This window comes from Actinia tenebrosa, unplaced genomic scaffold (assembly GCF_029948245.1).
Source record: "Actinia tenebrosa isolate PJP-AT-01 unplaced genomic scaffold, QUT_ActTen_1.0 PGA_scaffold4__44_contigs__length_22323623, whole genome shotgun sequence".
Taxonomy (NCBI): domain Eukaryota; kingdom Metazoa; phylum Cnidaria; class Anthozoa; order Actiniaria; family Actiniidae; genus Actinia; species Actinia tenebrosa.
Window position 1 is genome coordinate 19,485,534 of NW_028292581.1, and position 27,234 is coordinate 19,512,767.

At 37.5% G+C, this 27,234-nt stretch overlaps 2 protein-coding genes across 2 annotated transcripts in view; one reads left to right on the forward strand and one right to left on the reverse strand.

Annotated features, from left to right (window-relative positions):
* Nucleotides 1–215: 215 nt before the first annotated feature.
* LOC116305202 (uncharacterized) lies at nucleotides 216–9,442 on the reverse strand. The gene is made up of 4 exons (XM_031715056.2): nucleotides 5,966–9,442; nucleotides 5,441–5,639; nucleotides 4,709–4,748; nucleotides 216–4,273 (listed from the first exon to the last, which is right to left on the reverse strand). Exons 1-4 carry the CDS (start codon nucleotides 8,836–8,838, stop codon nucleotides 510–512), a joined length of 6,876 nt encoding a protein of 2,291 aa, XP_031570916.2. The 5' UTR covers nucleotides 8,839–9,442; the 3' UTR covers nucleotides 216–509.
* Nucleotides 9,443–10,125: 683 nt separating this feature from the next.
* The window catches only part of LOC116305204 (putative ATP-dependent RNA helicase DDX46), a 29,289-nt gene continuing 12,180 nt past the window's right edge, over nucleotides 10,126–27,234 (forward strand). The window contains exons 1-25 of the mRNA XM_031715059.2: nucleotides 10,126–10,237; nucleotides 10,647–10,702; nucleotides 11,519–11,977; nucleotides 12,327–12,387; nucleotides 13,192–13,227; nucleotides 13,787–13,836; nucleotides 13,934–14,075; nucleotides 14,986–15,007; nucleotides 15,103–15,143; nucleotides 15,354–15,404; nucleotides 15,500–15,586; nucleotides 15,824–15,883; nucleotides 16,369–16,443; nucleotides 18,079–18,175; nucleotides 19,200–19,320; nucleotides 19,814–19,887; nucleotides 20,340–20,441; nucleotides 21,244–21,365; nucleotides 22,094–22,172; nucleotides 22,732–22,814; nucleotides 23,501–23,665; nucleotides 24,187–24,253; nucleotides 24,832–24,927; nucleotides 26,017–26,081; nucleotides 27,087–27,190. Coding sequence (XP_031570919.1) covers nucleotides 10,686–10,702; nucleotides 11,519–11,977; nucleotides 12,327–12,387; nucleotides 13,192–13,227; nucleotides 13,787–13,836; nucleotides 13,934–14,075; nucleotides 14,986–15,007; nucleotides 15,103–15,143; nucleotides 15,354–15,404; nucleotides 15,500–15,586; nucleotides 15,824–15,883; nucleotides 16,369–16,443; nucleotides 18,079–18,175; nucleotides 19,200–19,320; nucleotides 19,814–19,887; nucleotides 20,340–20,441; nucleotides 21,244–21,365; nucleotides 22,094–22,172; nucleotides 22,732–22,814; nucleotides 23,501–23,665; nucleotides 24,187–24,253; nucleotides 24,832–24,927; nucleotides 26,017–26,081; nucleotides 27,087–27,190 — 2,276 coding nt within the window. The 5' untranslated portion in view covers nucleotides 10,126–10,237; nucleotides 10,647–10,685. The remainder of the gene's footprint in view (nucleotides 10,238–10,646; nucleotides 10,703–11,518; nucleotides 11,978–12,326; nucleotides 12,388–13,191; nucleotides 13,228–13,786; nucleotides 13,837–13,933; nucleotides 14,076–14,985; nucleotides 15,008–15,102; nucleotides 15,144–15,353; nucleotides 15,405–15,499; nucleotides 15,587–15,823; nucleotides 15,884–16,368; nucleotides 16,444–18,078; nucleotides 18,176–19,199; nucleotides 19,321–19,813; nucleotides 19,888–20,339; nucleotides 20,442–21,243; nucleotides 21,366–22,093; nucleotides 22,173–22,731; nucleotides 22,815–23,500; nucleotides 23,666–24,186; nucleotides 24,254–24,831; nucleotides 24,928–26,016; nucleotides 26,082–27,086; nucleotides 27,191–27,234) is intronic.

Consider the following 27,234-nt stretch of genomic DNA (forward strand, 5'->3'; position numbering starts at 1 on the left):
GGTACTCTTGCGCATGAATGCACATTTTGCGAGGAGACTACAAAAAAAAAAAAAAAACAAAAAAAAAACAAAACAAAACAAAAAAACAAAACAAAACAACAACAAACAAACAAAAAAAAAACAAAACAACAACAAACAAACAAACAAAACAAACCAAACCAAAAACAAACAAACAAACAAAAAAAACAAACAAACAAAAAAACAAACAAAAAAAACAACCAAAGGCATTTTATGACTGTGCTTCCACAGGCAACCCAATAATAATATACACCCTGTGTGCAGACCTCTGGTCGCAGGTTAGCTGATTAACAAACGTCACTCGCAAAGGAAACCAATTATTTTGCTTATGGCATTTATAATGTGATAGGTAACTTCAAAATTAATATTTCTTGATAGTTATTGGATTTATTTCAAGAAAAGATTTGCAGAGGAATGATACATGGTCTGAAATTAAATATAAAACATTACGTCCAAGCCGAATAGGTCTATCCTCGCCTACACGAAGTAAATCATTCTGACAAATTTTTTTGTGCATTGAAAAACCATTCTTGGGCATTCTGTGGGAGAGGGGTTCGAGTTTGAGGGTACTGAGGACGCATGCGCAAATCCACTTGGTAACCAAGATCCAACTCATGTTGCCCCCAAGGTATATGCGACAAGTCATCATGAATTTTAGGCGCACTTAAAAAGGTATCATGCCAACTCTCGAGTTGAGGAGGTCGTTCTATGATAGGATAAGCCCGTGGTAAATGTGCAGAGATTGTTTGCTCTTGATGTATAGTCATTGTTGTTAGTTCGTCTAGTATGGGTCGTTGTTGTTGTAGCTGCTGTTGAGAAAGTTGTTGTTGTTGCTGTTGTATTTTTTGTTGCTCTTGTTGTTGATGTATTTGTTGCTCTTGTTGAAGTTTTTGTTGTTGTTGCTGTTGATGATGTATTTGTTGGTGTTGCCGTAGTTGGTGTTGGTGTTGCTGAGGATGTATTTGTTGGTGTTGCCGTAGTTGCTGTTGTTGTTGTTGAGGATGTATTTGTTGGTGTTGCTGTAGTTGGTTCGGCTGTGGATGTAATTGTTGCTGTTGCTGTAGTTGGTATCGTTGTTGTCGATAATGTATTTGTTGCTTCTGTTGTAGTTGTTGCTGTTGATGATATATATGTTCTTGCTGATGTGTAAGTTGTTGTTGATATTCGGATGGCTGAAAACACACTGGCTCCGTAGTGCGAGTTGAAAAATTCAAAGAATGAATGGCATGCCCTTGGTCTATACCCTGACCAATAAAAGTGTTTTTCAGCGGCGGCATCGACGGACTCACGTTTTTTTGCGCTCTAAGCAGCAACCCTTGATAAGAATCATTTACTGAGCGAAAAGCCTGTTTAGGCATCATAGCATGCTGTTGATTTTCCAACATAGGCGAATCCCGGATGAAAACTGCCTGATTTCGTAAGGACTTTGATAAGTCCCCTCCCTGCAGCTGTTCAGGGAATATTTCTTGCCGGTTTGACAATGTCGGAATTACTTTGGCATTCGATGATGTGTTGATGCTAAGATGTTTATTGTTGATCATGTGGATCGAATTGTTATTGGAAAAAGAAGACTGAATTATGTTGAACTCGTTTTCCTGCTGTTGCGGCTGCTGATTCTGTTGCAGGTTTGGCGTTCGGAAGGTATAACCAAACTCGTCCTGTTGATACGATTGCGGTGGGGCTTGAAATAGTCTCATGGGAGACCCATGCTGCTGTGAACTGGCACTGCAAGCAAGTGGCAAGTTTATAGCGGATTTTTCTTGTGGGAAATTTTCAATGACTCTTCCGACGGCTAACGCTTCTGTTGTTCCATCAAGGGGATTAAGCTTCGCTTCCTTGGGTCGCTTTTGAATATTTGGTAAAGGGTCCTTCATGTGAGGAGTCGACGATAGTACCACAGAAGTAGAGGAAGGAACGCATCTTGTAAAATTAGGTGGCTTCTTTGAATGCTCTAACTTTTTTGCTACTTTTATTTGCGAGACAAACTGAATTTTCTGCTCATTTTGAACTGGCGTTTTTGTCGTATCGTATTGCTTTTGCTGCGTTTGATGTATGGTTGTGATTGCAGGATTCACCATGTTTACATTGTTTTCGTCTTGATAAGCAAACGTTTCTAAACTCTCATTCAGGGCTGAGCGATGTTTTTGCCTCGGGGATGGCTTGACAACAGCCACATCCAAATCACCCGATTTTGGGTGCAACTTTGTAAATGCACTGCCTATGTTAATGGCATTATCTCCATCACCAGACGTTTCATTGGTAGTAGTCTTCAGAGCTAATTCCCACATCTCCTCGCCAACTTCTTCTACTTCTTCTACTAGACATTTCAACATAGATGAAGAATTGCCATCATTCTTTTCTATTTTCTTCGTTGGCAAATTTGTCCTTGAAGAACGATTTTCGCCCGTCTCTAAATGGAAATCAGCTTTTTCTTCTTCACCTAGTTGATTCTTCTCTTCTATTTTCTTTGTTGGCAAATTTGTTCCTGGAGAATGATTTTCGTTCGTCTCTGAATTCTGGATATCAGCATTTTCGTTTTCACCAAGTTGATGGTCATTGTTATTTTCTATTTTTTCCTGTGGCAAATTTGTTCCTGGAGAATGATTTTTGTTCGTCTTTGAAAGGACATCAGCATTTTCTTCTTCAACAAGTCGATTCTTCTTTTCTATTTTCTTCTGTGGAAAATATGTTTCTAGAGATTGATTTTCGTTCGTCTCTGAATGGACATCAGCTTTTTCTTCTTCACCAAGTCGATTCTTTTCCATTTTCTTCTGTGGCAAATTTGTTATTGGAGAATGATTTTCGCTTTTCTCTGAATGGACATCAGCTTTTTCTCTTTCGCCAAGTCGATTCTTCTTTTCTATTTTCTTCTGTGGAAAATGTGTTCCTAGAGATTGATTTTCGCTTGTCTCTGAATGGACGTCAGCTTTTTCTTCTTTACCAAGTCGATCACTCTTTTGTATTTTCTTCTGTGGCAAATTTGTTATTGGAGAATGATTTTCGCTTGTCTCTGAATGGACATCAGCTTTTTCTACTTCTACAAGTTGGTGATCTCCTGTCTTTTCTTGATGTGAACCTTTTACCTTTATATTTATATTTTCAAGATGTGCACTCTTATTTGCAATAGAGTCATCTAGCATCTGTAATCCAGTTGCATTATAATTAGTTCCAGGAGAAGACGATCGCTCCGACATCGGCAAATTATCTGGGTTGGAGTTAATCACAGGAGATGAGATCTCCTCTTCACTGGTCGATATTGAGCATAATGGGTCATCAGTTCTTGTCCCTGTCTCTTGATCATCCTTAATCGTTTCAATGAGATCTTTTTTACCTTGAATATCGTCAGTTTTTGAATCTGTTGATGAATGCATTTCTGTAATGCTACCGAAATTCAGCTGTCGCTTAGCACTCGTGTGAATGCTGCATTCACTTTCCATAAATGTTTTGCCAGTTTGCGGTGTTGTAGTGTGCTCAAATACGCTCTCATTCCTCGCTTTGACATTGCCCTCATCTACCTCCGAAGAGTCCAGCATTTGCGGTGAAAAATCGAATTTAGAAGTATCGCAATGAAAGCACACGGAAAAAGACGATACATCGGTCAGTCGTGAGGAACAACACGAAGTTGGAATGTAAAGTGATTGATGATGGCGGCCCGTTGTGTTTTTCGCTTTTGAAGGCTTTTCTTCTTTTTGTTTTCGCAATAGTTGCTTCTCATACCAATATGACGAAGGTGTCACCATTACCAGCAAGTCATTCCTTGTCATTTGGCCAGTCTCTAAGGGGTTATTACAGCTAGTTGAAGTATTCCACAGATCACCAAGTTGTAAGGAGCCAGAAGTAAAGTTTTCACTACTACCAACGCAGTGTTTGTCTGGTATTAAAGTGCTGGAACTAATTCCAGTTCCTTCTGTCATGTTACTATGCGCCATTTGATACTGTTGATGAGTGTTGTTACTTCGGCTATTCAAGATATCGTCTCCATTAACGATAAGTGAAGCCTGACTGGCCACTTTTTCATTTAATGTTGATGATCCTTCTTGCAAACTGGTTTGTCCCGTTTCTTTTTCCTGGTCGAAGGAGAGTCGTTTGCGTGTTTTCGCTTGGTTTTCCCGTTCGTTTGCTTCTTCTGTTTTTGTCTTGCCACCACGTTCATTTACCTTCTTTGTATTCGTCGAGAGAGGAACAGTGTGCCACAAGACTGATACGGCAGCTTTGGTTGACAAATCTTTAGTCGTAAAAGGCTGTTTTGTTTGATCTGAGACATTAACGAAAAATGACGCTGTATATTAGAACTTTCATAAACCTCTACTACTGTAATAGTAAAATAAGACGAAAGTTATAGAAATAAATAAAGAAATGAGAGAACTTTTTGTAAAAGGAAAGGAGAAGGGAGAAAAAACTGAGAAGGAAACGGAAATCATACTTTACAAGGAAGAGAAGGAGGGAAGATACCAAGAATTCAAGGCTGAATCCAACTACCTCCTCTCCTCCATCCCCCTCTCAACCAATCCCCAATCTCGTACCCAGAGTACTCTTTCAGCGTCTTCCTGCTTTGTCCCAGCCCTCTGGTAAAAAAGCCGGATGACTCTGGGCTCGCGAGATCAATCTCCCTCCCTTCTCCCCCCTCTCCCCAATCCTCCCTCTCCCTAATCCACGGAGAGCCTCGTTCACAGACTACATTCCAACTCACCCTCAGGTCTGTAAGCTTCTTCTCCATAAGAAATCCATTCCTAAGGAAGAACAACAATTCACTTATATTAACATAAATGAAAGTATATATATTGCACTGCTCGGAAAACTGAATTCTAATTTAGTTGGCTCAGTACACTAGTAAATACCACTATCATTGAAAGACAGCTGTGTCAAAAGGCGGATTCAGGGGGGCAAAGAAAACAAAACTGAAGAATTAGATGCTTATTTTTATTGTTTTCCGTTGTGTTGTCGGAAGAAACTCAATTAGCCCCCCTAAAATCAATTAGCCCCCCCCCCCCTAAGAAAATTTTGGCTGGATCCGCCCTTGGTATCTAGTACAAAGACATGCAATCCCATGGCCTCAAATGGGGGTGGGGAGCGTGCGCGGTTACGGTGCTGTCTCGCACCGCTGTATAGATCATGTCTGGGGTCGCGCTTTCGATTCTCCCATCATGAAACACATATATCATTTGAGTTTGTTTGATTTTTGTTCTCTCCCTTGTGTTCTAGATAATTAATGTCAGTAGTGGTAGTGAGTGTGATGCGAACCTTATGGAAGATCCCTTTACGGGATCCCTTCCTAGGCACTCTGCCAAGGCCTGATACTCAGGTTATAAAATATGTTAAACTATGATAATCAAAACATATTCTGAGCGCGCGAAGATTCGCAAGCACTATTTGCAAGCACAAACTTAGTAAAATATAAAACTACGAAAATCACAGAACTTACACTCGACGTCATAAACCAAGAGCGGTGATCCTTCAAATCCTGCTCACTTCCAAGTGCATTCTTGGAAGATGGCTTTCCTCCGATGTTGCTCTCTCTGGAATATAATTGGGTGACGTAATCTCCACACAGCTGCTTGAGAAGAGACTGGACCTGACTGTCTGCGTACCCTTGGTAAGGCATTGTTCTTTCGTCATCATACCTGGAGAACAATTCACCAATTGAATTATGAGGGGTAAGGACGAGACAATGGTTCGATTAGGAACCTGGTTTTAGCTGGTGGGTACCGGTAAATACCCCCTCCCCATCACAGACACTTGTTGAACTGTAATGTCTAATTGTGTACACAAATACATAACGTTGTTATACACTATATACATGTAAAGACAGTTTATTCATTTCTGCGATTTGAATTTTAGTTTTGGGGACGTAGAGGAAAAGTTAAGAACATAAAGATAGACCCTATATTAATGTTGTTCGCGATTGGAGCCCAAATGTAGTCTGTGCACGCCGTTTTTCAAAACCTACCGTTTCCAAGCAAAATGATCTTCCTCGTCATCACTAAACTCTCTTTTTCTTTTCAAACTTCCATCACTTTGTTTTGCATATTCATTGTATGTCCATCGTTTTTTCTTCTTCATCTGAGCAGCATCAGCTTCAGACCTATCTTCTCTTGTGGACGATGGTTCTGGCAACCTTCTTTCCTCGTCCGTAGCATTACTTGAGCGTTCTTCGACTCTATTCCTCTGAATGAAACGTCTGTCATTACGATTGCGTCTTTTTCGGATGGGAGCTCTTGGGGGATCAGCAATCTTTACGACAATATTATGAATCCAAGAGCTAACAGGTGCCTCGGAGATCTGCTTTCTTATGCTTGATAGATCTCGTCGCATTCTCGGAATGGGAGATCGAAACCTTTGGGTATCTTGATTCCTTGATTCTCGTACTGCATGCTCTGATTCTCTCTCCCGAGACGTACTTTCTCGAGAGTTTCTTCGCCAACGTCCTTTTTCAGGCGAAACACTTCGTCTTGAATTACGACTACGATAGTAAGAACCTTTCGAATCATCATTATCATCGTCATCAACGTGTGATGGATTTGCATACTTGAACTCTCTGTCTATAGACGTTCTTTCTCGAGACCTTCTTCGCCAGCGATCTTTTTCAGGCGAAACACTTCGTCCTGAATAACGATGAATGGAGTAAGGACTTTTTCTCTCATCATCACTATCGTCATCAACGTGTGATGACTTTGCATACTTGGACTCTCTGTCTATAGAAGTTCTTTCTCGAGACTGTCTACGCCAACGATCTTTTTCAGGTGAAACGCTTCGTCCTGAGTAACGACGCCGGGAGAAAGAACTTTTTCTTTCATCATCACTATCGTCATCAACGTGTGATAGCTTTGCATACTTAGACGCTCTATCCATAGACGTTCTTTCTCGAGATTGTCTACGCCAAAGTTCTTTTTCAGGTGAAACACTTCGTCTTGAATAACGACGCTGGGAAGAACTTTTTCTTTCATCATCACACTCGTTATCAAAGCATAGCTGCTTTCCATACTTTGACTCTCTCTCCAGAGACGTACTTTCGCGAAACTTTCTTTGCCGACATTCTTTTTCTAAGGAAATGCTCTGTCTTGATCGACGGCGATTTGATATACTTAGTTTTTCATCGTCATTTCTGGTTTCTTTATCATCATTATTTTTGAAAGGCTTTCTTCTTCCTAGTGTAGTTTGTTTACTCGTTGCGTCATTGTATTCTGCCGCACGGTTTTGATATTTAAAGTCATCGTAAACTTTCTCTTTATTTGTATAAGTCATCGATTCGTCTAAAGTTTTTAGCCCACTGCCCGTGGATTCTTGTTTTCTGGCGATGAGATTTTTGGTGTGTTTGTCACTAGAACTAGACTTAGTGACAGAATTGAGTTGTTCGGATTTTCTCTCTTCGGCAAGAAAGACTAGTTGTTTGTGTTCTGGAGATCTCCTAACCGGACTGGCGTTAGCGTCTGTAGATATAAAAGAACCTGGATCTTCGAAAATCCCATTGCCGGGAATAGAGCTTTTGTATGTAGTAGATCTGGATTTCTGATTCTTCGAAGACTTTTCGGAAAAACTTGAACCCAAACGAAGATTATTATTAGCGTTTGTATTCTTAATTCTTTTGTTTGTGGTCAGTGAAATCGTTTGCCTTGGACTGTCACACGTTCTCGTCTCTTCATCTTTTAATGGTTTTTCTTGACTCCCAACATAATTTCTATTTTTTTCTTTGAGATTGTGAAAAGATATCTCTCGAGAGCCCTCAGGTTTTTGTTCGTATTCCCCTCTTGAGCATTCATCGTGCAACTTAGTATTTTCTTGAGCTTTTTCAGAATAATTGCTGTCATTCCATGAGCTGTCATGCTCTGAGGTCATTCTTTTATCACTTATGCACCTGTTGGCAGCGTCGTTAATTGAAAACGTTTCCTTCTCATTTTGACCATGAAAAAAATCTCGTTTATCACCGTCGTTTTCGCAGTTTCCTTCAGAGGTTTTCATACCTTTCGGAGAATTCGAGTCGAGTTTTAATGAATGTCGTAATTCGCATTCATTAAGTGACCTTCTCTCAGTATGACTGATTATTAATGCATCATCCCATATTTCTCTCGCACTTGTTAAACTGTTTACGCTATCTACTTTTTTCGCAGTAATATTCCACTTCATGCTAAATTTCCGAGCATCCACAGAAAAAGTGCTTTCTTTTTCGACCTCTGAGTTCCTATCAGCTACTGCGTTTTCAATTCCCTGAAGACTTTTACTGCTGTGGACACATTTGGGAGACATTTCCCTCCCTCTGTTTCGTATAATTCGGTTCATCTGACAACCATCCTTCTTCTGGTCGTTAAAATCTAGCACTTCAGAATCTGAACTACTAGATTCTTCACTTCCGGAGTAGCTTATATATGAAGCAATTTTTTTGCGCATGGCTTCCAACGACTGATCAACCGAGTGACAGTTTACTTCCTTGACCTTTTGTATGTCTAAGGAGCTTTCATAGTTTCCTCCTAAAGAAAGACTTGAATCCTTTTTTATTCCCGTCGCATGTATTACAATAGTTTTACTTGATAATCCATTAATCAATGACTTCCCTACGTCTTCACCGCATAGTATTTTCCTTGGGTTATTAACATAATTATTAGTGCCGTTTGAAAGGCGGTTGTTTACAAATGCAGTTTGCCTTTCGGCAGTCGCCAATTCTTCACACACGGAAACCTTGGGATTCTCAAAGCCTTTAAAAATTATTCCAGATTTTGAAGAACTTCGAACACCATGAACATCTAGGTTTGGGTCTTTCATATCATTTTTACCAGAGTTCGTCAGCCTTTTCTTAGCCGAGGTTGCGTCCTTCAAAACAACCTCCATGCTAGTGTGATGGATGATTCGCTTCTCGGTATGTTTTGTCAGTCAGGATTTTTCACCTTTCGTTATATTAAACTTGTGAAAAAAATATTTTTGGGAAAAATCATCTGCGTCGGTGAACAATTTTTTTCGATGTCTGTCCTCTAACTGAATCAGTTACCGGCGATTTTTTTCCAACCTGACAAGGTATTTTATTCGCAGTGAATCAGAACCACGAATGGCTTTTGACTGAAATGATAAAGTTTGAAAGGTTTTACAGCCGGAAACGAAGAGCATCTAGACATCACAAGCATCTCAGGCTTCAGTCTTCACTAACATCTCTAACTGGTAGTGTTCAAATGACTAGTGACCAGAACCACACAGATGGGTTATTTAACTTGGTAGTGACCAATGTACATATTTATGTTCACATATTTACACGACAATAATCCCTCAAGCCAAACACATCGCTGGAATACATATTAAAGACCATTTATCACGATAATAATCTTCTCTTCCATAAACAGCAAATTCAGGTCGAATTTAAAACCTTCTGATGACGGCCCGTAAGTTTTAAGCTCAACATGAATAAATTCAAGTATAAAACATGTCTACAATATAACGCCATAGCACTCCCCAGACAGATGTTTTGGGGTAATAAATAAATCTATTGTATAGTAATTAACCAATCATTTTACGCCCTAGACCATAAATATAATCAGCGTAAGAAAGAAAAAAAAGTATAACAACACATGTTTATATCAATACATAAACAGATAAATATAAATGGACAATTTGATTTTATCTTTTATGACCTTACCTTAAAGTGACGCTGTCCGAAATATCTTACGCGTACAGAGAAAAGAAAATCATCTTAAAAAATGTTTCTTTCACATTGGAGAAGGGAAATAAAGGAATAAGAAAGTGCTGAAGCCCTTTCATACATTCCATAAGCTGTCTTTCTTTTTCTTTCATTGTTTCTGTTCGTTTTTTTGAAGTCCATATTTGATCAGTTCTTTTCATCTTCGAAATCCACTGAAGTGACGACCGCTGGCGATATAAACATGACCAATAGCGTGACAACAGAGTTAGTTGATCTTTTCTCGTTTATTCAAAAAATTCCAAACATTTCTATAAAACTAAAAAAGTATTATTGCTTTCCAAAACTTGGTTTGTCATACATATTTTTTAATTTCAAAAAAAAAATGAATTAGAAAAAAATTCTTTTTTAAACATTGCACATTTTGGGTTCCCTGTTCCAAGTGTGGCATGCGGAAAACTGGGTGTTAAAAAGTCAGTGCGCATGTTTCGGACGCGTTACCGCTGTTCTCCATTTGACGTTTTGAAAACATTTTCGTCAAAAATACTACAAACTTTGCTCTTTTTACCCCAAATTTCCACACTTTTCTCTCGATTTTTAATGGTAAGCTTGTCTTTAGATTGTATTTTGATGTATTATTTCATTCGTTTTTGATTTTTTGTGACATATTTTGTTAATAATAGTAACTTCTTCAACATCTCTTGTTTAGTCACTTGGACCATGTGCACACGTCCAAATAGTTTACATACTGTATAGTTTCAAATTATAGATCTCTTTTTTAACTTATTCATGTGTATTTGTGCGAATAATCTATGTCTGTTATCAGCTATTACCTTGATTCAAAAGGGAAGAGGTTTTAGCTCGTTCCGTATGGCATATTTAATCCGATTTTTGTTTTTAAATATAAAGTTTTCGAACAGTCTGGGAATTGCTTGCATGAGTTAAGCCTAAGTTTATAGAAGATTAAAAAAAAGATGTGTTTGTGTCTGACAATAATTTCTGACTTCAACAGAAAATGGTCATATGCTAGTTTAGAGGATTCTTCTCAGCCATGGGTCGTGATAGCAGGTGAGTTTTTTTAAACAATTTGAAACTTTAGTGTTGTTACAGTATGAGCTTTAACGTTTAAATCACAATTCACAAATCCTGCATTATTATTCGCTGAGCTGCTTGTGGTCTATCAGTAATAGACCACTTGTAGTGAAAAGTGTTGGTTTTGAAAGCCAAAACGATGATGGCTAACTCAGGTCCACAACCTTTTTCAAAATTTATTCATTCCTTGTGCCTCATGGGCTATTAACTCCTAGACCATTCTATAGTCATCTTTTAGAAACATTTTCCCCTTTAGTCTTGTCACGTGAATACTGTTTTCCCCCTTCGTTATTATAAGCTCTCAGATTCATATTTCTGAATTTAAATTTGATATTGATGAAGTGGATTATGCCATGGTTTCAATTGGTTCGTGTAGCTGTAAAATCTATTATGGATTTCAAGAGTTTGTTACCTGTGAGTGAACATGAGCTCAGATTTCAACTTATTATTCTTCTTCTAAGCTATTTTTCCTCAATTTTCATAGCAGTTTTCAAAATTACATGAACTTATACGTGTGATTGGCTCGCTGAAATTTGTTTTCTTAACTTCCATTATCCAAAACGGATCAATTGCATTTTTGACTGGCGGCAGTGAAAAACCAAATTCGAATGGGCAAATCACAGCTACTCAATTTGCATCATATTGAAAATTACATGTACTTTAAAAAATCAATATGGGATCTGAATATTAGTTGTTAACGGTAATGTTGTTGGGTGTGAACCACCTTGGAAAAACCATGCTTGGTAATAAAAAAAGTATTGTTTATTTGATACAATATTGTATTTTGATCAGACGGAGTAGAAGATCCACATCCCCAAGTTATGAAAGAAGAAGACGCTCAAGAAGTACAGAAAGAGATAAAAGAAAACGGTCCAGAAGTCGCGATAGGGAAAGGGAAAGAAATCGCGACAGAGACCAAGAACGAAAAAGAGACAGAGATAGAGACAGAGATAGAGAACGAGGAAAGGAAAGAGAAAAAATCAGGGGAAGAAAAAGAGATAGAAGAAGATCAAAAGAGAAAAATAGAAAGAGAGGGCATAGTAGTTCATCAAGTAAGAGTTCATCAAGTCGAAGTCGGAGCAGCAGTTCTGAAAAGAAGAGCAGAAAGCGAAGGTCGCGCAGTAAAAGTTTAGAAAGAAAACGACGCCGTCGCAGTAGGGAAAGGAAAAGAAAGTCACGAAGCAGAAGTGACAGTTCTTCAAAGTCAAGATCAAGAAGTAGGGAGAGAGAAAGCAAAAAGTCTAAAAGCAGGTGAAGTGGAATAAACAAATTAGCTTATGTGTTTCCTTGAGATCTTGTATTAAATTCTGAATTGTACATTATTTGTTGACAAAAAAAGTTAGAACTGCATTTATATATGAATCTCAAGGTTAGCTTTAGCCTTTCTTGTTTGGACAAGAGCTGCCAAAATAATTCAAAATTGATTTTAAATTATAATTAGACACCAACTAGGCATAAGGGTCTAACAATCCCAGATTGGAAATCCTATATATACAATGTAAGCATCCAGTAATGCTAATTAATGGTGATTAATTTTATACCAAATATGTCGAATACTAAATTTAAATATCTCACACTTTGGTTGCTTTTCTTTAATCAGTAAAGACAAAAGAAAACAGGATGACGAGGAAATTCAAGATAAAGACAAAAAGAACAAAGAGGTGAACTAAATAATTAGTCTGACTATCAAAAAATACCTTTCTTACATGTTAGTCAATTACGTAGAGATCTGTAATTTAAGTAACAATGTCTAGCCTTATGTTGACTTACTGGTCGATTTAAAATTTCAAGTCTGATTTGGACTTCATTTTTTTCTTCAACCAAAACCTACAATTTTGCCATCACAATGAATTCACTATGCACATTGAGAAGCATTGGCCAAATTAGTTGGCCTACATTTAACGATTATTTGGCGAAGGCGAAGTGATTATCAGTGAATACTTACACGTACTGAAGGGGGAGTCTTTGAGCGGAGAGGTAAATATTCACCATTATAATCACTGAGCCTGAGAGGAATGATTGTTTTTGAATAATTTTAGACTTGAATATCAGAGAAAAATTTGAAATTCAGGATGAAAAACGTTATGGTATTACTTTTGCTCTGGAAAACTTTGAAAAACCCTTCAAATCTCTGCTTGTGCAGTCGTTATCGTCTCTGAATCAGGGCTTATGAGATAACAGCCGATCATTTGCCGGTCACGATGAAAGAGGAATGATAAAGATTGTATGTGCATATGTTTGGGGCAAGTGTCAGGGCTTAAAATAATGGCTGGTAAGTCACCAGTCATAATGACTGGCCAAATTAGGTTTAGCTTGTTCATAACTTATTTCTGGCTAAACATTACTGGTCAAAATGACCGGCAAGGCAAAGATTCTCTCTATATTTATTATAAGTCTAGAATTATGCTAAATACTTATAACGCATGATAATTGTTATGACCTAATGTCTTTGATTTGATTTTAAGTCCGAAAAAGAAACATCATCTGAAGCTATCGATAAGGTAAGAATGTTGTTGGGTGGGGGGAGGGGGGGTACAAAAATCATCCAAATTTTAATTCAGCTGAAACTTTTCTACTCAGGAATAATCAGAATTGCTAAACAGGAATTATCCTTATCAAACTCATTAATAATTCATGAGGAAAACACAATAGAAATCATGACCATGAAGAGTGTTGTAAATCAGATACAGAATCCTGTTCATTTGCATAAACTTTAACTTGGATTTTCTTGGGCAGATTCACTTTAATTTTGAAAATTTTAGTGAAACACAAAGGAACTAACCTAGACGTTTGATAAGCAATCTACAGTATTCGTGTCCTTGTTGTATCCAATATACAAACTCTCGGCTATGCCTCAAGTTTGTATATCAGATACAACACGGCCACTCATACTGTATATATTATTTAAAGGTCTAATAACTAGGACTAATTCCTCCCCATTTCTTTTAATGGGAAATTATTTCTAGTTTAATGTTTAATCTAAGTGGTATTTCCTCATGAAAGTTTATGATTTGAATTTATTTAGCTTCAGCTTGTTAAATTGATATAATAATTTTCTAGATCTCAGAGCAAAACCAGCTTGACCTTGAGATGCAGAAGAGAAGGGAACGGTATGTTTATTAGTATTCTTCAGATTTACGTATTTATTTATTTATAGTACAAATTTAAAATCCACGATAATTAAGTAACTCTTTATTGATCTAACAGAGTAGAAGCCTGGAGAGCAAAAAAGAAACGAGAACAGGAAGTCCAGGATGCTCAGAAAAGAGTACAAGAAATAAGAAAGAATAAAGTATGGAGTCTGGAAGATGACGAGGAAGATGATGAAGCTGACAATGTTATTGATGAGGTGATTTTGTGTATACTGTACTTATTGCTGCGATTTAGCCTCCTCTTGCTTCTCTCCTCTTTCCTCTCTCCAACGGTGGCCCACAACTGTTAAGACAAAATATACCTTGTCATAGCAAACTTAAACTTATTACAACAGGGATTCAAATAACAGCTGATCAGTAGTCGGTCATGGTCACAGGCCAAATCAATTTTCACTTGGTCATACCTCATGTTACCTGGTCAAAAGGCAAGGCAAACATTTGACCAGACAATTCACAGTTCTGGTTGCCAGACAATATAACTTTCCTGAGATAGAAATCATCTATTTTTATTTTAATCTACTTAAAATTTCCATGGCTTACTACTGTACTCTCTTCTCTCCAACCAACTCTCTCTTGAGTTCTCTTTCTTGTCCCTTGCCCTCCTCTGTCTCTCCTCATTACTCCATTCCTCCCTTCCTCCAAATGTTGATCAGTTTTGCCCTAACTGGATCATATACATATACCTTGGTCCATAACCTTGTCATGGCAAACTTAAAATTTCCATGGCTCCAACCAACTCTCTCTTGAGTTCTCTTTCTTGTCCCTTGCCCTCCTCTGTCTCTCCTCATTACTCCCTTCCTCCAAATGTTGATCAGTTTTGCCCTAACTGGATCACATACATATACAGTAGCTTGGTTCATAAACCTTGTTATAGCAAACTTAAAATTTCCATGGCTCCAACCAACTCTATCTGGAGTTCTCTTTCTTGTCACTCCTTCCTCATCCCTTGCCCTCCTCTCTCTCCCTCCTTCGTCTCTCCTCATTCCTCCCTTCCTCCAAATGTTGATCAGTTTTGCCCTAACTGGATCATATAGCTTAGTTCATAAACCCTACAATGTGACTGTTTTTCATTTTCACATTACTACCATTTTTTCTTTTACATTACAGGAAAATAAAGATGAAGAAAAAGGTACTGTATAAGCTGGCTTTAAATCATGTTACCTGTATATCAATATAGTTAAAACTAAAACATTTCTTAATGAAAAATTTGTTTGTTTTCAAAAGATGATTCAAAAGATGGGACAAATGGTAATGTGAAGGAAGAGGTAAAAAATATGAATAATTATCATCGTCATCATCATCATTATCATCATCTTCATCATCATTATCATCATGGTCATCATTATTGTTGAAAAGTACATGCATTCATTTGGTTACCATAATACATAATCTAGTACACCTCCTTGTAGTGTAATATATTATAAATATTATATGAAATTAATGTTTTGATTCAATCTTTTGACATTGTTACTTAGGATGAAGACGTAGATCCTCTTGATGCATTCATGGCTACAGTCAATAGCAAGGTAAGCCTTGATGACTCTCATTTTAACATGTATAACGAGAGATAATGAGATTCTTGTCTAAAATTGTGTACCATTAAACCTGTTTTTTTTCTTAGGCTCATAAAGAAAATCCTCTTGCGCATAAAAAAGTTGGTAAAGGAAAGGCTACATTCGTAACTCACGTGGTGTCCAAGAAATCTGTCGTAAGTGGAACTTTCACTCTCACTTTTGTTCAGCTACCTTAGAGGAACCCCCTCTCCCTCTGTGAATCACCTCTGAGTGACGTTGGTTTCCTCATTTTTAGCTCTTGTACTCCATTTTACTTTCACTCTCCCAGTCCCCCTCTTTCATTCTAATACCACAGGAATCCCATCCAATATTTTTGAACATTGTGTAGGAGAAAAAATAATTTGTAATGTTTTTGTCTTGTTTAAAACAAGGTAACAAAATCAGCAGGAAAGAGAGGAGAGTTGATGGAAGTCAATCCAGACGCCTTAGAGGTAAGTTGAATTTAATTTAAATGAACTCTATTTTCAATTGGTTCAATAGTCTGGTCAATAAACCTCTTTAGCTTGGGCGCAGCGTTTTTCCATTTCAGACCATGTGTCATTCCCTTGAGTATCATTTCTTTGTTTAAAAAAACACTTGAAAAGATGCATGAATATGGATACAACTGAAAGGAAGAATGTTATTCTCAAGAGAATGACACATGGCATCAATGGGGAAACATTAACCCCAAGGTATAAAGGGCCATTAATTACACCATGCCCTCACTGTGCTCTGTCATTATTAAAAAGATATAACTAGCTAAAAACTAGTGTGAGCTGCGTCGGTGTTTCTAATGAAACAGTAATGATGAAAAGGTAAATTATACATTATTAAACTTCAGTTCTCAACCAATCAGAGCTTGCATACCAAAGTGACCACATCCACCGAAAAAAGCAATGTTATTTATTTACATGTAGTTATTCATTTTACTTTATAGTATTCATCCGAGGAAGAAAAAGAGGAAGAAGACTTAGAAGCTACATACTCTGGATACAAGACCAAAAAGAAAAAGGTATATTAAATAAATTTGCAGTCAGGTTGACGGTTCAGGGTTTTTTTTTATTAAGGCCTGGAGATTGGAAAATGCTCCAGTGACTGGAGCATAATTCTCTGACTTAAGGACGGTGCCTACTAATTGAGAATCAATTATTTTTTTAAATGACTATGTGAATTATTTTAACCTATGAAAGGGTTGTCAAATTCTGGTTAGAAAAGTAGGGGTCACCATGCATTTAAAAGAAATAATAAGGCTTAAAAATCGTTAAAAAGTGATGACGTCATGATTTTAGTAACACCAGGAAAAAAAAAAATTTTCAAAAGATTTTGAGAAATTTCTAATTTAAATCATCCTAAATGACTGACACTTTGTTTCTTTACTAAAATATACCCAATTCTACCATTACTTTAATAGTTGGCTATAACATATATAATGTTTTAGCTTCGTGCTCCCTATTTTCGATCAGTAGGTACATAAAGATTGTGTCCATATTCTTTTCAAAACCAATTATTTTTTATAAATTTCATTTCACGAGTCTAATTTAGCATTTACTCTATCATTTAAACGAAGAAAAAATAGGGGTATCCAGGCGTTTTTAAGAGATACAAATTTTTAAAGAACATTATTAGGGATAAATCTAATGCCGAATGCGTGACAAGCGTTACACAGCATAAAAAACGGCGTGACAAACTCTGTTTTCGGCGCGTTTGCACGTCAATCTAAACATGCTGCTTCCTGCCATGCAAGCAAAAAACACAGAGAAAAACTCGATATTTATAAGCTTTATAGTTCCAGGAAGACTATTGGGTTTGAAGTGAAGTTACTATTGACTTTTTACTTAACAGCAGAAAGGAATTTCTGAAATATTTGGTACGTAATAAGATGATTTTTTAGATTGAGAACTCCAAAGTAAAAGAATTTCATGATGAAGGTGTTTAGCGACCAAAAAAAGATTTTCAAAACTATAATTACACACCTAGATATTAATAAATGGTAAATTTTCAATTTCATATGTATTTCTTGTTTGTTTTTATTCAAGTTTTATATGATTAAATCTAAACAAACGTTAAAAAGCTTTATTATTGAAAGGATTTGGTTTTTTAGAACTATGAGTCTGTCATTTTTTCACTGAAACTTGCCCAAAAAACCTTATGATTCTTTGTCAATAATACTTAAACCTTAGCAAATTATCTCTTTAACAAGCCTGGGTTATTTAAGATCGTTTTCTGTTTAACTTTTATTGAAAATGAACGTTTTGTTTCGTGCAATTCAAGTAATAAATTTTGAAATTCCTTGAATGTAGATGCGCAGTACGTGTGCGCGTGGACAATAGTAGGCACCGTCCTTAAACCACCACGATCAGTACTCTCTGACTAGTTCATGATCTTCTCCAATTATTTCAAAACTTAAATGAAAACCCTGTAGTTTAAGCTGGCTTATGCCAGAACAACTTTGGAATTCTCGTGTAACTTTTCAACCACAAGTAAAATGATGAGGGGAAATTCCAATTTTCTTCCATGCAAACTCCTGTAATTTTGTTCTTTCTCTGGCTCCCACCCCTCAGAAATTCCAAATTCCTCTGTGGGGGGAAGGGGTATGGATAATTTGTGGAACTACACAATATTTCATATATATTATCTTTGGTTACAGGATTTACAACCAGTTGACCATAACAAGGTGTACTACTCATCATTTAGAAAAGATTTCTACGTAGAGGTCCCTGAATTAGCCAAAATGACTCCAGAAGGTAAGAGAGGAACAATATAGATTGTATGTGCATATGTTTGGGGCAAGTGTCAGGGCTTGTAAGTCACCAGTCATAATGACCGGCCAAATTAGTTTTAGCTTGGCCACACCTCGTTTCTGGCTCAAGATTACTGGTTGAAATGAGCAGCAAGGCAAAGATCTAACCAGACAAATTCCAATTCTGGGTTGATATTGTCCGATTTCCGGCAGTTATTTTACCACTCTTTTCATTGCTATGCGCTGATCAAGACAACTGTCATGTCGCGTCAGGGTAATTGGGCAATACACTTCTGTCAATCAAATAAATTGGTCTGTACCTTTATATTCTCTGATTGGCAGGAGTGTATTGCCCTATTTTCCTGTTGCTACTGTTGTCTTGATCAGCACGTACCAGTGAAAAGAGTGCAAGTTCTGAGGGTAGCTTTGTTAGGGAATCAAGTGTGTGCAGGTTTATGGTGCATTGTTTTATCACAACCATGTAAACATTCTAGATAACAAAAGTTTTCACAAAATTCGTACATATTCCCAGTCAGCCATAATGCACTGGCACGCCTATGTCATGGTTGGCATTCTTCACCTACATAATTTTCAAAGCTTTTTCAAGATCTGGTGGAGCAAATGTTCTGCCAATAATTTGTTATGCAAAAGTCTTCAAATTCCCAAAGTTTCCTAGCTTTCATTAAGTTGAATTTTCTAAGAGAAATTCTCTTTGTGACAATATAGCTTTTAGGTTGTTCAACTGATACCCATCACAGCTTTTGAAATCTACCTTACACCTTATATGTAGTTAGATCCTTTGCCAAAATTTATAAAATCTTGCAGAAAGCATAGTGGGAAAAGTAGAGGAATAGGATCCTCAAACTTCATCTACAAATGGAATTGCTATGCTATAAAAAGTACATTGAATATCGTTGTTCTGAAACTATGTTTCTGCTGGTGGTTCATTTTGAAATATATGGTTACCTTGGGGTATCCTGGTGGTTTTTTTTTTAACATTGAATATATTTTATTGTGATTGCAAACAGAGTTGGATGAATTCAGATTGAGTCTAGAGAACATCCAAATCAGAGGGAAAAACTGCCCAAAACCTGTCAAAACATGGGCACAGACCGGAGTCAATCTCAAAATCTTGGATGTTTTCAAAAAGTATGTATTGCCTGTAGAATACTAAGTACGAAGTACAGTTTTAGCGAATTACTGCAGTTTTCCATATTCTGCAAACTCAGGCATTCCAACGGCTTGTCGTGAAATGGGTTTTTACTGCTGCTAGTCAAGAACAAAAAAGGAACAGACTGATTATCTTTAATTGATGGCATTGAAAAAATCAAATTTCGCCGTGTGCAGTTTGTGACTACCGAGTTTGCAGAATATTGAAAACTGCAGTAAATCCAGGACACTCCATAATCCATAAATCCATACACTCAGATTTTCTTTTTTAGTCAGAAAAAGTTTTTTTTTTGTAAAAATAAACTCAACCACATTTTACTAATCAATAACTTTAGCACAACAAATTTTTTTTGGATAACATCTGCATTAAAGTTTGCATTCATTTTTGGCCATCTACTAGAAGTTCAGACACTAATGCTTTGATTATTGTTGCAAATTTTATTAAAACACTCTCTTTTTTTTTTATCATCAGAAATGGTTATGAGAAACCCACCCCCATCCAGGCACAAGCTATTCCAGTCATCATGTCTGGTAGAGATATGATAGGTAAGATATGATCACAGGTATACCAAGGTACAGGCTATCCCAGTCATCATGTCTGGTAGAGATGTGATAGGTAAGATATGACCACAGGTATACCAAGGTACAGGCTATCCCAGTCATCATGTCTGGTAGAGATATGATAGGTAAGATATGACCACAGGTATACCAAGGTACAGGCTATCCCAGTCATCATGTCTGGTAGAGATGTGATAGGTAAGATATAACCACAGGTATACCAAGGTACAGGCTATCCCAGTCATCATGTCTGGTAGAGATGTGATAGGTAAGATATGACCACAGGTATACCAAGGTACAGGCTATCCCAGTCATCCTGTCTGGTAGAGATATGATAGGTAAGATATGACCACAGGTATACCAAGCTAGTAATAGGTAGGCTCCAAAGTTGAAGTTCAGAATGATGTAGTCAACTAATGTTTTCCCCCCTGATTTGACAGGAATTGCCAAGACTGGTAGTGGTAAAACCTTAGCTTTTTTAATCCCGATGTTTCGACATGTCAAGGATCAACCACCATTAGACAGAGACGATGGTCCTATCGGTAAGAAATGTTCATGGTTTCCAGCTGAATTGACTGTATTCCCAGAAAGGGCTTATGGGTCAACTATTTTTTGCTTAACATTTTCCTAGCAGAGGCTGAGTACAATGTAGATTTCTCGTGTTGAATGAACTAGAAACAATTTTGATAAATTTAAGAATAAAAAATTCATATTTCATGGATTCCGTTGGCAAAATCATGTGAATGCTAACCAAAGTATTATGTTGAATCCTCAATTCTGGTTGTTCTGAAGGTCAACTCAGCTGCTTTATTCCACATTCATTCTTTCCCATTTTCCCATCCATTACATTGTTTCCCTTTAATTTCTATTCCTCTCCTCGTCTATTGTTTACTATCAATCACATGACTTTTGGAGTTGACTGGGGGGCAAACAAGCAGTTGACTGAGGGGCAACTAGAAGATGTTAAGTCAAAACATGTCAAAATAAGTCCTCAAACTATTTCTGCGACACGAAACAAGAAAACATAAAATCAAAACAACCTCCATATTTTTTACTGGGGTTGGGATCATAAGGGGTCATGAAAAATATTTTTAAAAAAGAGGGGAGGGGGGGAGGGGGTCCACAGAAAAATATTTGAGTCAGAAGGGGGAGGTGATAAAAATACACAGCACTTTTATGATAAACAAAACTTTCTTAACAACATAGGGACCAATTTTTTTAATCCAACAACGGAGAGGGGGGGATGTCAGATTTCTTGTGTCAGTAACCAAAAGAATCCCACTGCCCTGCCTTCCTTTCCAATGAAAGATGAATGGCCACCTCTTTCTTTTTCTCTCTCTTTAGCAATAATAATGACTCCTACGAGGGAATTAGCAATCCAGATACACAGAGAGTGCAAAAAGTTTTCTAAACCATTAAACTTGGGTGCCGTGTGTGTTTATGGTGGAACAGGAATCAGTGAACAGGTATGTGTGGTCCTTGTACATCTATTTGATATGCACCTATTTCAAAAAACGTCGGTTGGATATCTGAAATCAGAAATCTTGGACAGATAGGAATTGTGGGGGGCTGAGTGTTTTCTCGTTAAAAATTGAATATACACTTACCCAGATAGTTTGCCAGTGGAGGTCATCGCTCAAAGTTGATATATCAAGATATTAACTTTTTGCGAACTACAAACAATTTACAGCTTACGACCCACAATTCCTTTCGGTCTCAGATTTCAGATCTCTGACCGACAACGTTTTTTGAAGTGTAAATAATCATTTCAATAAAGATCTATAGTACCGGGCTTGGAGTAGTATGTGCTTGGTGTCGCTTCAAGGGTTCTCTGGTTTTCCTCCCTCCACAAAACCAACTTCTAAATTCATATAGTCCCCTTCACAGTTCCCTGCGCCATCTTGAAAGGTAGCTGTGCCTCTGCATCGAAGCAAGACGAACGGTGAGCTTGCAATGATGGAGACATGAATAATTAATCAAGGTGTTAAAAAAAGGTCTCTATCATTGCTCACCGTTCGTCCCGCTTCGATGCAAAGGCACAGCTACCTTTCAAGATGACACAGGGAACTGTAAAAGGGACTTTTGGAAGTACAGTGGATGAAGAGTGCCTCCGTGGAAATGCCACTGCTAAATCCTATTTAATTTTATTTGTTTGTTTGTTTGTTTATATTGATATAATCCACCTTTATTTCAGATAGCAGAGCTCAAACGCGGAGCAGAAATCATTGTGTGTACTCCAGGCCGAATGATTGACATGCTGACAGCTAACAGTGGTAATGATCCCTTACGTGAAGTGATTATCAATTTAAACTTTTTTGACACTCTAAAGGGTGACACTCAGTAGCAGAGCTAACAAACACTTGTATTCCCATGGTCTGACACACGAACCCAAACAATTTATCTATTACAGCTGCAATGTTCATAAACTTGCGAACTCTGTGTCTGCGTGTTGCACGCTGAAATTTGTTTTTTCGCTGCTGTCAATCAAACCTTATCGGTCGATAACTTTCATATTTTTGACTGACGGCAGTAAAAAAAAAAATTCAGCGTGCAGCTCGGAGACACGGAGTTGGAATGTCTATGAAAATTGCAGTAAAGATATAAATTATGTTAATCCAATAAAAATTTTTCAGAAAAAAATTCTGAGCTCCAAGTGGGATTCGAACCAGTGACCTTCTGTTTGCCATCTATATATCTAAAATATAAAGCCTTACTATGCCCACTTAGTGTTTACGGTCGTCGAAACATTGGCATTTTAGACGTCATCAAAAAATACGTTCATAATGATTAACAGAGCATTCACTCTACTTTGTGTTAACGTTGTTACCACAGGTCGTGTGACTAACTGTAGAAGATGTACATATTTAGTACTTGACGAGGCAGATAGAATGTTCGATATGGGATTTGAACCACAGGTAAGCCTTAATTTATATACACCTATTTCAGAAATCTTCGCACCAAAAGCCTCAAGCAGCAAGCCAAGACCGCAGACAACGCCGGTACTTTTAGCTGTAATTAGTTTATTCATGGTGCATTTTCATTTATTGACTTCACCAATTGCTCCAAGCAAGGCTGCTTGAGATGATAATAATAGAGAGCTATATCCACTTGCATGAACCAAGAATAAATCAATTATAATTAAAAGTATCGACGTTCTCTGGAGCCTTGGCTTGTTACTTGAGGCTCTTGGTGCGACAACGATTTTCGAAATAGGTGTATAATATTTTGTTTCATGTACAGAATTTCACATTCACTCGTAAGTCATCTCTTAGCATCAACTGTTATTTTTAACACATCCTCAATGCAGTTTTTTTTCTCGCTTTCTGATTGATCGACAGCCTTGGTAAATAAGAGTACATACCAACACGTTATGTCAACAAATTTGAATCGCTAGTGCAAAGGAGTGAGCATGCGCTTGAAACAGTTTTTCTTTCCAACTTGTTGTGTGTTTTTTTTTTGTTTTTTTGTTGTTTTTTTTTTGTAGTAGAGAAACAAACTTCCAATGGTTTGGTGCTTTTCTCGTAACCCTCTTGCACACAAGTTATAGCTAAAAGCTTCAAAATGTAACAGGACCTTCAGTTATTTAACATCTTTTCCCCAGGTCATGCGCATTATCGACTGTATCAGACCGGACAGACAAACCGTTATGTTCTCGGCCACCTTTCCTCGTCAAATGGAAGCCCTCGCCAGGAGAATCCTAGATAGACCAATTGAAATTCAAGTTGGTGGCAGAAGTGTCGTCTGTTCAGACGTTGAGCAACATGTGGTGAGTCGAAACTTTTCTAATTGTGCTATTTTGTTATATAGTTGGGATAGTGCGCGCGCGCTGATTGGTCGAAAACTGTGCTTTATTACTGAATGGAGCACGGAAAAAGCTGTTTTATTTGTTAAATAAAACACAATGCTTGAAATGAATGAAAAAGTCATGAAGTTGTATCAGGAAGCACGGGTGGCTTAGCGGTGAAAGCGCTTGCCTCTTGCACAATGTGACCCGGGTTCGATCCTTGAACTCGTATATGAGTAGAGTTGTTTGTTGGTTCTCTCCTGTGCCTCAAGAATTTTTCTCCGGGTTCTCTCTCTCCTCAAAAATCAACTTCTAGTTCGATCTAAAAATTACTCTGTGTAAATCTAGTTACCCTTTCAAATTGTGTAGTTTTTTTAGTTTATTTGATTTTGTTTTTGGGAAGCATGGGTTGGTTTGCGCACTGTGGATGGAAAAACCGGAACGAAGCTGAAAGAAAAGTTATTAATTTGTTCTAAGGTTCAATAATTTCTGTCTTCCAATAGATGGTGATTGAAGAAGACAATAAATTCCTGAAGCTGCTGGAATTGTTAGGGGTTTTCCAGGAGAAAGGTTAGAACATGTCTATAACTGGTGTTGTTTGGGGGTGAATTGTCCCTTTCTTGTGGTAAACAAACGGTTGCAACATACAGAATATTACTTTTATTGTATATTTATTATAATTATATTCATTTATTTATCATTGTAAACGAAAAAAAAAGTGGTGATAACTAGTAGAACTAGCGTGGACTGCGTCGGTGTTTCTGAATAGAACAGTAGGAACTTGTAGATAAATTGCATCACCATAAAAAGCTCTGTAAAACTGACGTTTCGGACGTTAGTCTTTTGTGCTCCGACGAAGGACTAACGTCCGAAACGTCAGTTTCACAAAACGTTTCACGGTGATCCAATTTATCTACAAGTTCCTACTGTTTAAAAAATAAACAACAACAACAAAAAACAAACGAAAACAAAACAAAACAAAAAAACAAACAAAAAAATTACTGCGACATAGCGTAACATTGGAATGGTTTTCCATTGTCTTATTTATCCAATCACAACGCCTCCTTAAGGTTACTGTACTAGATACAGTACAGCTATAGTAAGTAAAATTATAATATGTTGCTAAAGACAGATTATCTGTTTTCCAGGAAGTGTGTTGGTGTTCGTGGAGAAACAGGATTCAGCTGATACGTTGTTCAAAGATCTGCTGAGAAGAAGCTACCCATGCCTGTCATTACACGGAGGTAAGTCTATATCTTAAGGAAAGTACGACTTCTAAATTCAATTTCGATCTACCTGTTACTTTAGGCTTTTCGTCCTCCATGGAGTCTTACACCTGTATCATAAACTCGCCCTCTTGGTTGCACTTATAGTAGTTAAATAATTCAATCATTCAGTTTCAAGGTCAAGATAGAAGACTCAAATAAACGTTTTGCACTATGACGTGTCAGCGCCCATAATACAGTTTTGACTGCCTGTGGTTAGATTGCAGAACAATAAAATCCCTTTGCTCTTGGGAATTAAATTCTTTCTCATGTAAAACGAGTGTATTGTTCCTGTCATCTAACATGGCTGCCGTCACGTGGTGGTGCAAAACCTCTGTAGTGATGGCATGGTGTAGATGTCGTAAATGTCGGAGGGGGGGGACCAGTTGCACGTCCTCCCCCCTCCCCCCTAAAAAAATGTTTGCTTTTGGCACCAAAATTTAATTAATTCATGCAGGATTCCTGTGGATTTGGCGGGAAAATGGTATATCGCCCTATAATTGAGACCTTACTACGCCCCTTAACCTATGGACATCTCATTTTGTCACGTCATGTCTGCTTTTCTTTGGCCTTTCATGTCACTACATCAGGCCTGTGCCGTGACCGTGACGGTGCTGAACCCAAACATTGGATGATCAAACATCTCACTTTACTGTGCTTGATCCTCAGTGGGTTTTGTCGGTTTTGCGCAACATTCCAGTTTCGTTTTAAAGGCAAGGGGTATTAGGGTTTTTTAGGTGTTAAGTAGTCTGCTACGCAGCCGCTATTAGTGTCGTCATGCAACGCTTACTAAGTAAGCAGTTAGGGGAGTGAGCGTGGCGTGACGACACTAGTAGCGGCTGCTTAGGAGACTAGTTTTGAAGGCAAGGGGTATTGTCCCTTCTTTTTCATTTATGAAATTTCAGTTTTCCACAAAATATTTTAAAAACTATTCACGTGTAGACACCACTTAGATGATTCAGTCTGTGCGTACACTGGAACACACGTTTTGCATTGGTTTTATGACATCTGTCCTTTGTTTGGACTGTCTAATAAGAAGATGACTAATAATCTTTTTCACTTGTCTAGGAATGGACCAGTTTGATCGTGACAGCACAATAGCTGACTTCAAGAATGGGGTCACCAAACTCATGGTTAGTATTCTAATATCTTCAAATTTCACGTAGTATTAGCAGTGGACTACAAATAAGATTTATCCAAAACATTTGTCCAAAATTGTAAAATTTAACCGCCACCCGGTTATCTCAGTTGGTAAGAGCGTCGGTCTGTTGTGCGGGAGGTCGTGGTTCAAGCCTCGACCGGACCAACACTCAGGGTCTTAAAATAACTGAGGAGAAGGTGCCGCCTTTGTAATTACATCTGCAAATTGGTTAGACCTTCAGGTCTTTTCGGACAAGGACTTAAAACCGTAGGCCCTATCTCCCGACCCTTCCTAACCTGCAGTAAATAAAAGACATTAAAGAACCTGTTGAATTATTCGTGTAAGAGTGTAAGAGGTTCAACAGCCTATCCCAATTAAGAGGCATAACACTAACGTACTAATAAATCACTCATCATTGTAAGCTGCACGGCTGCTAATAGCGCCTTAATATGCAGCCCGTAAAGTCCTCCACTGCAATGTAAAGCGCATTGAGACAATGTGATAATGCGCTATATAAGAGCCCCATTATTATTATTTTTTTCTTAAAGTCATAGTATTCAAGTTAGCTATGAAATTGATATTAGGGGGGGGGGGGGTATTGGTCTTCCTGCTCATCAAGTTCTTAAAGTGTATATCAAGGGGAAAAATTATTTTCAAAATCACTTATATGTGAACATTGTAGTAGTATGGTTGTAGTATTTTTGTATTTGTTCTTGTTATTTCAGAGATATAAGCATTTGAAATATCTATATGCAAATGAGAAAGCCATATATTACAGTCATAAGGATGATTTGCAAATCAAAAAAACGCCGTACTTTCTACAACAGCATTCTTTTATAATAAATTAGCCTCAAAATAATTTTTTCTTTGATATACACTTTAAGAAGTTCTTTTTAAAAGGGTTTTAAAGTTATTTTTATAGAGCTGGCAATGAATTCCACTTTATTAAAGGGGTTCATAATCCATAACTGCTTGTCATTGTTTTATTTTCTAACAGATCGCAACCTCGGTCGCTGCACGAGGGCTGGATGTCAAACACCTCAACCTTGTAGTAAACTATGACTGTCCTAACCATTATGAAGATTATGTACATCGTGTTGGGTAAAGTATTTCTTTTATAATGTCGTGACTATTAAGGTTTTTTT

Coding starts and splice junctions, on each gene's coding strand:
- LOC116305202 (XM_031715056.2), bottom strand. CDS start 8,838: ATGGAGGTTGTTTTGAAGGACGCAACCTCGGCTAAGAAAAGGCTGACG. Junction 4,749..5,440: donor CTTGGTTTATGACGTCGAGT/GTAAGTTCTGTG, acceptor GTTCTTCCTTAG/GAATGGATTTCTTATGGAGA. Junction 4,274..4,708: donor AGAAGCTTACAGACCTGAGG/GTGAGTTGGAAT, acceptor TTAATGTCTCAG/ATCAAACAAAACAGCCTTTT.